Source organism: Echinops telfairi, unplaced genomic scaffold (assembly GCF_000313985.2).
Source record: "Echinops telfairi isolate 266 unplaced genomic scaffold, ASM31398v2 ScPeMD7_70;HRSCAF=299, whole genome shotgun sequence".
Classification (NCBI taxonomy): Eukaryota; Metazoa; Chordata; class Mammalia; order Afrosoricida; family Tenrecidae; genus Echinops; species Echinops telfairi.
The window spans coordinates 30,612,623-30,625,735 of record NW_022103968.1 but is presented as its reverse complement, the minus strand read 5'-3'; the positions used below and the strand labels follow the sequence as shown (position 1 = coordinate 30,625,735).

Genomic DNA, 13,113 nt, shown 5'->3' with positions numbered 1-13,113 from the left:
CTTTAGGAGTGTTTTCCAGTCCAGTCTGTTGGGGCACCACGCCCTGGTCCCAAAGTCCACCTTCAGCATTCCATGCGGCCCTCGCCGCTCCGTTCCTTTGCTGTTCTGTTGCACTCCCTTAGTGTTTTGCCTAAGGGATGCCTGGTGGGATTAGATCGGGTGGAATTCCCACACTGTGTCTCTGGTGTTGTCGGCTGTAGGGCTGTGGGTCAGTCAAGGACATCATATCTCAGTGGGGCCTGCCATGTGGTCCTCCTTCTGGACTGGCTGCTCTAATCGGGAACATTGTCTTCAAGGCCTGGTGGGCCAGGATGTGCTCCACTCTCCTTCTCTGCCTTCATCTGCTCCCATGTTCTCTGATCAGATATGTCCCTCTCCCGGAGCTGCAGATTCAATGCCATCCTTTGAAATAAATTCTTCTCGGGGGAGGGGCAGGTGTCCACGTAGTAGCTGGGATTGGGGCCGGTTCCCCATACCTCCCCACTGGTTCCCTACTCCACGCTGGTATGTTGCATTCACATCTTGGAGCACTGGGTTGAAGTCTGGTCCCTCTTTCCATGTGGAGATATAAACAATACCCTCCACTTGGGTGGGTTAGTGCCCTGTGCCCCCGCTACCCATTTCTTTTTTAGGTTCCCCATCTTTTAATTTTCCCATGAACATTTTGGAGACCCTTGGTGCATAATTCTATATCATGAGAGTATTGATTGTAGATTTAACAATTTAGAAATCTGGAAGAGAATGACAAAATTGTTAACTTTTTCTCTCATCTTACTACCCCCTTTGAAATCTATGTAGTGAAATATTAACAATGAGTGCATCTGAATGTACACGGATATTTCTTTGCTCTGTGCAACTAGTGAGGCAGTTGTCAGAGTCTATTGCCACTCCTGTTGACCTCTTGTGCTATTTATAACCAGTTACCTTGGAGTTGATTCCAACTCATTGCAACTCTCAAGTGTGGTAGATTAGAGCTTTTCTATAGAGTTTTCAATGACTGATTTTTCAGAAGTGGATCCTAGTTCTTTCTTCAAGGGCCCTCTGCATCGTCTTGAACCTTGAACATTTTAGTTAGTAGCTGAGCATGTTAACTTTTTATATGCCCACTCACTCCTTGCTATGTATAAATCAAAATACTGTAACTGCCATTGAGTTACTTCAGACTCATAATGAGCCTCATACGGTAGAGTGGGAATTGCCCCATATGCTTTTAATTTTATTGAAAATGCCATAGATTGCCAAAAGAATAAAAATATCTGCCTTGGAAGAAGTACAGCCAGAATGCTCTTTAGAAGCAAGGATGACTAAACTTCATCTGATGTACGTTGGACATGTCAGGAGAGACCAGTCCCTGGAGAAGGTCATCACGTTTGGTAGAGGGGCAGCTGAAAAAGAGGAAGGCCCTCCACAAGATGGATTGACACAAGTGGCTGCAACAATCAAGTCAAACATAAGAACAATTGTGAGGATGGCTTAGGACTGGGCATTGTGTCATTCTTTTGTACATAGGGCCCCTATTAGAAACAACAGTGGCAGCCAACAACAGTCTTTACAGAACTATACCACCACATCTTTCTTGCTTGGAGACACTGCCTATTTTTTATTCAGTTAAGATTCACACTGCCTATCCTTTGGTTAGCAGCTACGTGCTTAACCACTGAACCTACCCTAGCTCCTTTACCATATTCTTATTCCCATTGTCATGGACAAACTAGTATTTACTCATACTTCACAGCACTGTTTTGAAGATTAAAGAATAACTCAATGTGAAATTGTCCAACACATTTCCATGCCCTTAGTTAATCGTAGGTAAAGGTTTATTTAACCTGTGATAAGTTTCTTCCCCTTATCAAATTTCTTGGCCAACTGTGGTGGAAGTAGGTCAGGAAATTATTAGCTTGAGTTATTCCATCAGAATTTTCTTGGTCTCTACCCTCTTTCACTGTACTCAGACCTAATTTGTTGGGACTGGGAATAAGAAAGTTGACAATAAGTCGTGACCGATTGATGCTTATAAAAAAACCCAAAACCTCTCCTAAGACATCATACTTCAAAAACAAATCTTCCAAAAAGCATTCTTTGATTACCTCTTTTGTCATTCTTTAGGCCCCAAATATAGTTTTAACTACCTTCTTCCATTCAGGTTACTATTAAAATCATTGCATTTACTTACATATATTTTTGTTGAACAGGTGTGATTTAGTTCTTCTTGAATATACTCATCAATCTAAATTCTATGCTTCTAGAATATAGAGATGGTTGTATTTTATGAGTACTTGATGGCTGGTTAATAGTAGCGCTGGTCATGTCGTAGTTACATGTTAGGCTGCGATCTGCATGGTCAGCAGTTCAAAACCCCTAGCAGCTCTGTGAGAGAAAGACACTGGGCTTTCAACTCCCCTAAACAGTTACAGTCTCAGAAATCCATAGGGGGTCACTATGAGTCAGCATTGACTCGATAGCAGTGAGTTTGGTTTTTGATGGCTGGCTATTACTATTATGATAAGATCTGTTTGTACTCAGTTTAAGACAATGATACTTATTAAAAGGGAAGAGGACTTGGGAAATAGAGGTAAAAGGTTTGGGGAAATATGAAGAAAGGATATTTTGATAAAATTCATGAGTTACTTGGAATCTCTCTTCAGTTGATTATCTGATTGAATTAGGTATATTGTAGCAGAGTTTGTTTTTTTTTTATATAAACATTTTATTAGGGGCTCATACAACTGTTATCCCAATCCATACACACATCAATTGTGTAAAGCGTATTTGTACATCATTTCTCAAAACATTTTCTCTCCATTTAAACCCCCGACATTAGGTCCTCATTTTTCCCCTCCCTCCTCGCTCCCCCCTCCCACATGAGCCCTTGATAGTTTATAAATGGGTATTTTGTCATATCTTGCCCTGTCCGACTTCTCCCTTCATCCACTTTTCGGTTGTCTGTCCCCCAGGGAGGAGGTCACACACAGTTCCATGTAATCGGTTCCCTCTTTCCTACCCATTCTCCCTTTGCCCTCCCTGTTTTGCCACTCACACCACTGGTCCTATAGGGCTCATCCATCCTGGATTCCCTGTATTTTCAGTTCCTATCTGTACCAGTGTACCTCCTCTGGTCTAGCCAGTCTTGCAAGATAGAATTCGAGTCATGGTAGTGGGAGCGGGGAGGAAACCTTTAGGAACTAGAGGAAGGTTGTATTTCTCATCATTGTTATATCGCACCCTGACTGGCTCATCTCCTCCCTGAGACTCCTCTGCAAGGGGATCTCCAGTGGCCTACTAATGGGCTTTGGATCTCCACTCCGCACTCCCCCCATCATTCACTATGGTAAGATTTTTTGTTCTGATGATGCCTTACACCTGATCCCTTCGACACCTCGTGGTTGGATAGGCTGGTGTACTTCTTCCATGTGGGCTTTGTTGCTTCTGAGCTTGATGGCCGCTTGATTACCTTCAAGCCTTTAAGACCCCAGGTGCTATACTTTTTGATAGCCGGGCACCATCAGCTTTCTTCGCCACATTTGCTTATGCACCCATTTGTCTTCAGTGATCTGTTCGACCCCCCGTGATCACACAGGTTGATATGTTGTTCCATGTGGGCTTTGTTGCTTCTGAGCTAGATGGCCGCTTGTTTACCTTCAAGCTTTTAAGACCCCAGACGCTATATCTTTTGATAGCCGGGCACCATCAGCTTTCTTCACCACATTTGCTTATTCACCCGCTTTGTCTTCAGCGGTTGTGTCGGGAAGGTGAGCATCATAGAATGCCAATTTAATAGAAGAAAGTATTCTTGTGTTGAGGGAGTACTTGAGTGGAGGCCCAATGTCCTTCTGCTACCTTAATACTAAATCTATAAATGTAGGCTCATAACCTAGTCTTTTTAAAAAATATATCTTGGTTCGATACATTGTAATTAGTTTCTCGCAGTTAAATCATTCTCTCTTTGTTGCAGATTAAGGAAGTGCCATGCAGCAAGAAACAGAGAGATGCAGAGTTCGAGCCAGAAGGCCTGACATGGCACTCTATGTACCCAAAGCTCGAAGGGGTATGGTCCTCTCCAAGGCAGATGATGAGGGAAAAAGCCACGGTCCCCCTAACTCTGTGGCGAAAGAACAAAAAGAACATTTTCTCTGCGAAAAAGAGCTCTTTAAAGACACACCTGGAGTTCAAAGAGTAGATATTAATCCTGACAAAAATGAACATAATCGTAGGGAAGGAAAGAAATCTTCAACAAAGTTAAAAAAAGATACAGGCCATAGAGAAAAAAACAAAGGTAGAATTTGCATTAAGGAAGGGACCACTGAATCCAAAGAAGTATTATCCCCAGTACATCACCAAAGAGCCTCCACTCCTGAGATTATATCCAATGTGCCTTTTAAGCCAAAAAAGGTAGAACGCTTGGAAGCTGAGACCACAAATATGATAAGTTGTGAGAATTTGCTTCCGTCACATTCTTGTTCAGAAGTTGGTGAGGCTCAAACTCTGGTCGCACCATTCCAAAATGTGGAAGGCTGTGATTTTAGTAGGCATGAACTGAATGGGGAAACATGGGAGGACAGAGATTTGAAAAGCAGAATTGAAACAGATTCTAATGTTGTGGAGATAGTATCCCAGTTTCCTGGGGTCTTCAATTATGCCTCGAAGCCTGGCGACATAAATGCATCACTAAAGTTGACCTCTGATTCTGGAATTGTACAGCAAGAAATGCACACATCTGGTGGAATATTGAAACCCAGCAATGAAGGCATCATGGCTATTCCTGTTCTTGGAAGTCCAGACATTATCATTGATCAGACATGTTTGGACTCTAAAGCTCAGACTGTAGGTGAGAGAGACAATAGTTCGGGTATAATCTTGAGCGAGGAAAGTATAGATTCCATTCCTGAGGTTCTGGGTCACATCACTCAGAAAATGCCTGTACTCAGCAAGTTAGAGAACATAAATGGCACTTTTGATCCTATAATGATTAGAAAATGTGAGACAAATGTTAGCACTGCTGCTGAGTTATGTGTAAAGTATGAACCTTCTGATACAACTATCCTTGCTCATGAAACATCCACAGATAATGGACTTGATAGTGTAGGTGATGTTACCACTAAGGTATGTGTGATGAACATGACAGATGTCTTCTCTGAGTATGTAACTGTGGACAGCCCTTGTGTAGTTGCAGTTAAAATAGTTGATGATGCCCGTAGCAACACAAGAAGTTTCTTAAAATACACAGGAGTAAATGCAGACACAGTTCCTCTTCGTGTAGATAGAAGTGGAAATGACACTAACCATCTGAACAACCTGACTACTTGTTCAGACGTTTATGCTGAGAGTACTGCATCGAGCTGCCCAGAGCCAGCAGGAAAGTTGGCAGAGAGCTTGTCAGATTGTGTGTCCTCCTTACCTATAAAGAAGATTGCTGGTAGTAATTATACCACTTTTTTGGACTCTAAACTTAGTATATTAAATGGGACAAAAGTGCTTTCAGACAGTGCCTTGGGCAATGATGTGGATTGTGCTGGTGATGTCACAGAAATGTTGAATGAACTGAGAGCTGAGACGATTAAAACAAAAGAGGAAGATGAGTCAGAGGATAGAAAATTTGATGTGTCTTTTTGTGATACGGAATCGGAATCTATGGAAACACCCATGGAGCCAAAAGCAACAGAAACTTCTCATGTGGAAGGAAGCACTGAGACTGAGGCAAGTTGGGACTCCATGTTTAATGATGATGGTGACTGCTTGGATCCACGTCTTCTACAAGAGGTAGGTTAAGATGAAATTCCTTGAAGGTTAGGGGATTTTTAGATATGGAAAACTGGTGTGTTTCAGTGGTAATTCTGTATGCACACTCACTTATTACACCCAATTCAAAGCCCCCTGCACAAAACTAAGACTGAAAGAATATCTGATAGATCTTTAAAAACTAAAACATAACAGAATTGAGCTATATCTATAATAGCTACATCCTGAGAAACCTTATTGAATAGGGTAGAGATGAATTACTTGGATTCCTGCTGTCTGTTGAGATACAGAGGGAAACATCTTAAAAGGCTCTATATATACCATGCAAGTCTAACGGGGAAGGTTTATTATTATTTATTCAGTAGATGTTGGAATAATGTTAGGCACTATATAGAGAAGGAAAGGATAAAATAAAGCCAAATTAAAAGGCAGGATGGTTTATAAGGAGTATAAACCCTGAGTTATAATGGAGAATAAATATTGTTTATAAAATATGTAAATACAGTAAATGACATACTAGTTAACGTTCATAAATAACAAAATGTTGGATTTTCAAAGCAGCTTGAAAATTGTTTATTACCATTTTCTTAAGATAATTCTCTAGCCAGCATTTAAATTCTTTACTATAAATAAAGGTAATTAGTTTTTAATAGTAGAACCACGCCCCTTTCAATTCTTATAGTTGCCTCGAATCCCTTGCCTGGATGGGGAAAAAGTGGTTTTCTTCTAAGATCCACAGTTTCATAGATGGAGATACCGTAGTTCATGTGTCACAGCTTTTGGAAAGACAGAATCAGGATTTCAGTTTAGTTCTGTTCTAATCAAGTTTCTCCCTGACCATTTCTTCACCTACAAAATAAAGGACTTTGTTAGAACAGTGTCAAAGATCCTTTTAAATACTGAATAATGAGTGTTTTGCTTCTGAGACCTAAACCAGAGGTACAGAAAATTATCACATGCAGGTAAAAGAGCCACATGATAAAGAGGGCAACCTCTTGAAAGAGCTCACTCTCCAGTATTAAGCAATTCTACCCAAATTTTAAAAAACACTGTGAATTGGGTAAAGGTTTACAGAGCAGATAATCAGTTTTGTGTTCAGCAATTCATATACATTTTGTTTCATTACAGTTTGTTCAGTGTACCATCACTTAGCCCACTAACTCAGTGTGTTTCCTGTTTTCATTCCTTCTTTTCCCCTAACCTGTCCTTTGTTCTTGGGTCAGTGCTGCCCTTTGGACTTGAAGTAGTTGATTATTCTGACACGGGTGAGTTCAGTTCCAGACCTGAAGGGTGATTAAGGGCCATAGTCTTGGGGGTCTAGTATGGCTGGTCTCTTATGATTTGGGTTTTTGATTCATCTTTTTCTCCCACTCTCCAGGACATTATAATGTGATCCTTTAGGAGTAATTGCCAACCTCATTTTTGGTGGGTGTTTATACACACTGAATTTCCCTATACCACCAAGAACACTTTCTACTGTCAAGTCAGGAAAACAGTATATCTTAAATATTCCTTTGAAAAATTAGAGGATATCTATAAATATCCATTCACAAATCCCTTAAAATTACATGAATAATTTATTGCTTGCATCAGATTTGAGACCCAAACAAAAATCAATGAGTCTCAAAGTGGTCCACAGACAAGGGCCTGTGCATTACTTGGTAATGCTAAAAATGCAACACCTCACTTGTGTCTCTACAAGGGGTTTCAAAAAGGTTTTGGAAAATGGAATGAAAAGATAATGAAATTTCCCCCACAAACTTTTTTAAAAGCCTCTTTATATTTCTAAGTTTTTCAGTTAATTCTGCTATACACACAGCTTGAGAACCTCTGTTCAAAGATAAATATGTATCAGATTGTCAGTCAGGGAACCAGAGATGACTGTCAGCCTGTAATTAGAAAAATACTGTTCAGTGGTGTTTTGAGAATAAGAGACCCGATTCAGATTAAAAACAGATAACTAAAGATGACTGGAAGTGACTAAAGATGAAGAGAAACCTTAGTCTCAGAAAGGAAGCAATATTAACAGGAGTTATCAAACGGTCTATCGCTGAGGTAGAAAGCACAGGCATGTAGAGAACACAAGAACTTCTCTGCGTCCTGTGACACAAGGGCAGAGCACATACAGCTTTTCACACATAGTAGTATTCAATAGATGTGTGTTGGATGGATCTAGGTCCCAGGGTAGAGTTGGAGCTTCCTGCCTCCAGAGCCTGAGTGTTGTATTTGGCTTCTTGCTGGAGGTGCTTGGGAGGGAGTGGGTTTCTATGTTGATGGATGAGGATGGATGAAAGCAGGAAATGGCGTGATGAATGGAAAATGACAGCTAGTGGACTCAACTTCAGACGATGATGGCCTCTTTTGTTTTGGGTTTTAGAAGATGTAATAATAATTGTGTTATTAAAAGATGTCATAAAACCAATAACATTAATAGCTCTTGGGTGACTAGTTCTCTTAATTTATTATTTATATGGCTCTAAGCATAATTTATTAAATGTTAAACCAGAGTGCCTGCCTACCTTGAAAACATTCCAACCCAAGGTTTTTGGCTCTTTTCCCAGTTGGCCTGTTTCTTTGTTGATAGTGGCCAGTCGTGGAGATAGACTCCTCCTCTGTTAGGCTGGGAGGTATGCCATACAACAGGGTGTGCCAGTCTTGGGCATAGGAAGCAATTTCCTGTGCCATTCAAACCTCAAAACTGCCTAAGGCAGGTAGAGAGCATAGATGCCATTATTGGGATCCTGGAAATGCAAGTCTTGATGAGTCTCCAAAGATCACACTTAACATTCTTAAAGTCATGGTACGTGATGCCCAGAAACTTAGGTTGGTATTGATGAAAGTCAGGATATTGGAGTGTCTTTTAGCCATCTGAGATCTTGGAACAAGAACATAAGAATTATTGTTCTCTTGGTATAATTTCCACAGCCCTACTGCCTCCTATACAGATCAAACCACCTATTGGTAGGAGAGTTAACAGGATACCAGCAATGTAACATTGATGTTGATGGATGCTGGCATAGGACCCCTTCGTTGGGCTACTTCTGACCTTGATTTAGCTTTTTTGGGTAGGAGTAATTATTTAGATAAGAGTCACTTGTATTTTAAGAACTTGGAAACCTGCCATTTAGAAAATCCTTTTGTTACAGAATGGAGTCCTGGTGGCATAGTGAGTTTACATGTAGGGCTGCTAATTGCATGGCAAGTGTTTGACTCCACCAGCAGTTCCTTGGGAGAAAGATGAATCTGTCTCCCTTTGTAAAGAGTTACAGCACTGGAAACCCACCAGGGCAGTTGTACACTATCCTATGGGGTCATTATGAACCAGAAAGCACTCAGTAACAGTGCCTTTGAATTTGGCTCAGTTATAGAATGCTGCTACCAACCATGGAAAGATAAAAAAGAATGCTACTTATTCGTACTTTTTCTTTACTGTGCTAACTCCCATTCACACTTATTGTCCCCTTTTAGTCTTTTGTGAAATTCCTATTAATTTTAAGTGGGAAACAAAATCAGAAGGAAAAATGAATAATCCAGCACTCAGCAAGTTATATGAAGTATCAAGGGAAGAAAACCAATCCCCTAGAGGTATGAATAATAGTTGGGACCCATCTATTTCAATAACAGCAAATATTGAGTGCTTAGAATTTGATACACAATAAGTAGCAGGTACAAGTTAGTGATTATTGTCACTTTTGTGCTAAAAGCACTATGCCAACTTCTCTCTTCTAAAATTGCATACATTATAGTTGGAGAGACAAGGTGTAACTATGTAGCCAAATAACAATCTCAAGGGTAAATAATATAAAGCAGCCTATCAAACAACCATAGGAAGAGATCCCTAAGGCTAGATTTGATCATCTAATGAGTGTTACAGAGAATGGCTTTTTCAAAGGGTGAAATCACAAGGGCCGCACTGCTTAATACTGCTTTTGAGTAGACTTGGCTGTGTCAGTTAGGTAAGAGATTTAATCACACACCCCTATCATTTTATTGTCTGATGTTTGTAGGTACTTTGCTATTTCTGAAATTAATACAAATCTGTATTTTTACATTCTTTTTATTCCAGCTGATCTTAGCAGATTTGAGATTCATATTTTTATAAAAGTGACCGAGTTAATATGTTGTTGCCCTAAGTGGGGATTTAGACTTAACTCCCAGCGGCTGTATATTTTAAATGCACTCACTTAGGGCATCCTGTGAAGAATTTGATTGAATTATATATATATATTGTTGAATATCCAGTCCATTAACAGATAATGAATAGATCTCTGGTACACCCAAAAAGAAAGAACATTATGTAGATTTCCAAGATTAACATTGCTCACAGTTAGTGTGTTCAGTCATGTGAGTCCCAAGTCTGAAAAACTCCCTTCTCTGAATCAGCATTCACTCCGCAGTGTTTTAATTTCTAAAAGTAGGCACTCTGCTTTAGGCCTGTATTGTCAGTGCAAGGGGGGTTTTATTTAAGGACGGTTGTTTGAAGACGCGATTCCTAATATGCCTTGCTCTGTCCCTGACTGGGATTCTGTTTAGTTAAGCACAAGATGTATGTATTGCAAGGGAGGATATAGTTGAACAGATAGGTAGGGGTGGTGATGTGATTCATACTGTTTATTCAGTTGAATTCATTCCCTGTGTAGTGGCCATATCAGGGAGGGAAGGTTTAGGCTAACAAAGGGCTACCAGGGCTTTTGGAAGGAGAGGACTAGACCTCTCAAATTTATCCTCTGGCACTACGGTCACTAAATAACTATCTGAAATATAATAGTCAGAACACTGCTGTTAGCATTATACATCATTGTAACTTTCTCTTGTTCCTATTTCCTTTTGTCCTTTGTCCTTTTTCTGCGTTCTTGTGTACTTTCCTCCTCTTTTGCTGTTACCTCCATCCAGTGTTCTAGGCCTGGCTGTTTCACTCATGATAATAGAGAGGTGTTACTGATAACCTGTTTTAGAGAAATCAGAAGGTGACACCTTGCATAGCATTTTGCCCATTCTGTGTTACAAATGCTGTGAAGCAAAGTTTGCATGTCTGGCTTTGGTTCCTTGATAAGAATATATAGCTCAAATATAGTAGATCTTTTATTTTCAGATAGAGATTATTATTGGAGACATTATCCATTTTTATACTTCATGTATAAAATGTTACAGTGCTAAGGCTGACTTTATCTTTCTACTATTGAAAATGACTTTGCCTGAAGAAGCACATACTGGTAAAGGGAGTTGGAGCTATAACGTGGGTTATACGTTATATACTGTAGTGTCATTATCTTTTTAATGTATGCTTTTGAACTTGGATCAAAAAATTTGGAAAGACTTTTAAGTAATTTTTTGGATTTCTTTATATCAGTGGTGTTATTCCAATCTGCCAAAAGTGGGGAGATAAGTTGGTAAAATATTTTCATTCTAGTAAACTGATTTTAATATCATCAAAAATTAAAATGAAATGGAAAAAACCATTGCTTTCAATTTTCTGTGATTCTGGAATCCTTAAATTGAATCAAAGCTAGAATACTTAAAAACTCATTAAAAAAAGTTTGAGAATGATGAGGGCAATGAATGTACAAATGTGGCTTACACAATTGATGTATGTATGGATTGTGATGAGTTGTATGAGCCCCTAATAAAATGATTTTTTTTTTAAAAGAAAAAAGTTTAAGCATATTCTTCAGTTAAATATTTTCATTTACCAGTCTTGAGTAAATCATAAAATTTTAAACTGATTTTCTTTTAAAGAAGATGAGTTAATAAGTAGGTAAGTAGTGATGACAAGATAGCAAAAGCAAAAACAAAACTATATACTGAGAATTGACTGTATGGATTACTCCACTGCCATTGAGTTGATTCTGACATCTAACAGGTCTTTGAGGCTTTGTAAATCTTTCTGGGAGAAGATAGCCTCATCTTCTTGAGAAGCAGTTGGTAGGTTTGTACTGCCCACCTTTTGGTTAGCAGTCCAACGTTTACCCAACAACGCCTCCAGGGCTCCTTTTGTATGGTTTGATGCTGTATAAATATGATGACTCTTGCAGCAACTTCTGTCATTTTATTCTACCAACTTGTGGTCAAGTCTCTAGTCTCCTTGTATGAGAATCCTCCTTGTACCTCCCATGTTTAAGTTGTTATAAACCATAGCTATAGTTTAAAATACTTAATAGTGTTTAATTAAAAGTAATCACAAAAAACATTCTTATTCTTTCTATAACTTCAAAGTTCTAAGCCAGGGTATGTTATAGATCAACCCTCACATTTAAAGCACTAGGAATTAGAACCTTATCCTGTCTTAGAGATAAAACTGTACAAGTTTTATTGTTGGTTGTTTGGTTTAAAGAAGAATGTTAGCATTGAAAAGGACAGGATAAAGTTCTGGTTCCTATTGCATTGAAAAAGACCTTTAATCTACTGTAGGCTTCTCAGCAGTACCGACAAGTGGTAGCCATCAATAGATATTGAACACCTTTTCTGTGCCTTGGTGTTAACAGTTGTTAAAACTCTAGTCTGCTAGCCAAAAGGTGGGCAGTTGAATCCCCAGCTATTCTGAGGAAGACAAATATAAATATGTTCGTCTGTTTCTGTAGAGAATTGCCTTCATGGGAAACCTACTGGTCAGTTTTATGCTGTCATGTGGGTTCACAATGATTTGGAATCTACTGATGGCAGTGGGTTTGGTTTGGGTAAGTGCTCTCTGCTCAGGACTTGGTGATATAATGGGTAAAAGAGAAGGATAACAAGGTTAAAGGAGTTTGCAGTCTTGTGGAGATGAAACTTATTCTCAGAAATAACTAGGAAAAAAATCAGTCTTCTGTTGAATTGAATTGAATATGCCATTGATTTTAAGATGTACCATCTTATGTATCACTGAGAAACTTATACCATATGCTTATCACTTAGGATTTTAATTTTGTATGTTAAAAGAACTCTCTTAGCTTTAGACATAAATGTTTATTGTATATTATCTTATATACATGAAAAGGAAAATGAAGGTGATAAAAACTGATTAAAAATTTCCTATCCTTTGACTGTAGCCTAATCTAATTAGTTCATAGTTCACTTTTCCTGATGAATTCTTGTGTCAGTCATTAATATTGATGGTTTTCCAATCCAGTATCGTCCTCTGTGCCATCAAGGACTTTGGTGATGCAGCATTTCTTTTTTTTTTTTAAGTCATTTTATTAGGGGCACATACAACTCTTATCACACTCCATACATATATCAGTTGTGTAAAGCACATTTATACATTCATTGCCCTCATCATTCTCAAAACATTTGCTCTCACTTGAGCCCCTGGCATCAGCTCCTCATTTTCCCCCTCCCTCCCTGCTCCCCCCTCCCTCATGAACCCTTGATAATTTATAAATTATTATTTTGTCATATCTT

General features: G+C 39.0%; 1 protein-coding gene across 1 annotated transcript in view; it reads left to right on the top strand.

Moving 5' to 3' along the window:
- R3HCC1L (R3H domain and coiled-coil containing 1 like) overlaps positions 1-13,113 on the top strand; it is a 95,553-nt gene that overhangs the window by 52,196 nt on the left and 30,244 nt on the right. The window contains exon 3 of the mRNA XM_004701013.2: positions 3,953-5,757. Within this exon, the coding sequence (XP_004701070.1) occupies positions 3,967-5,757 (1,791 nt within the window). The 5' untranslated portion in view covers positions 3,953-3,966. The remainder of the gene's footprint in view (positions 1-3,952; positions 5,758-13,113) is intronic.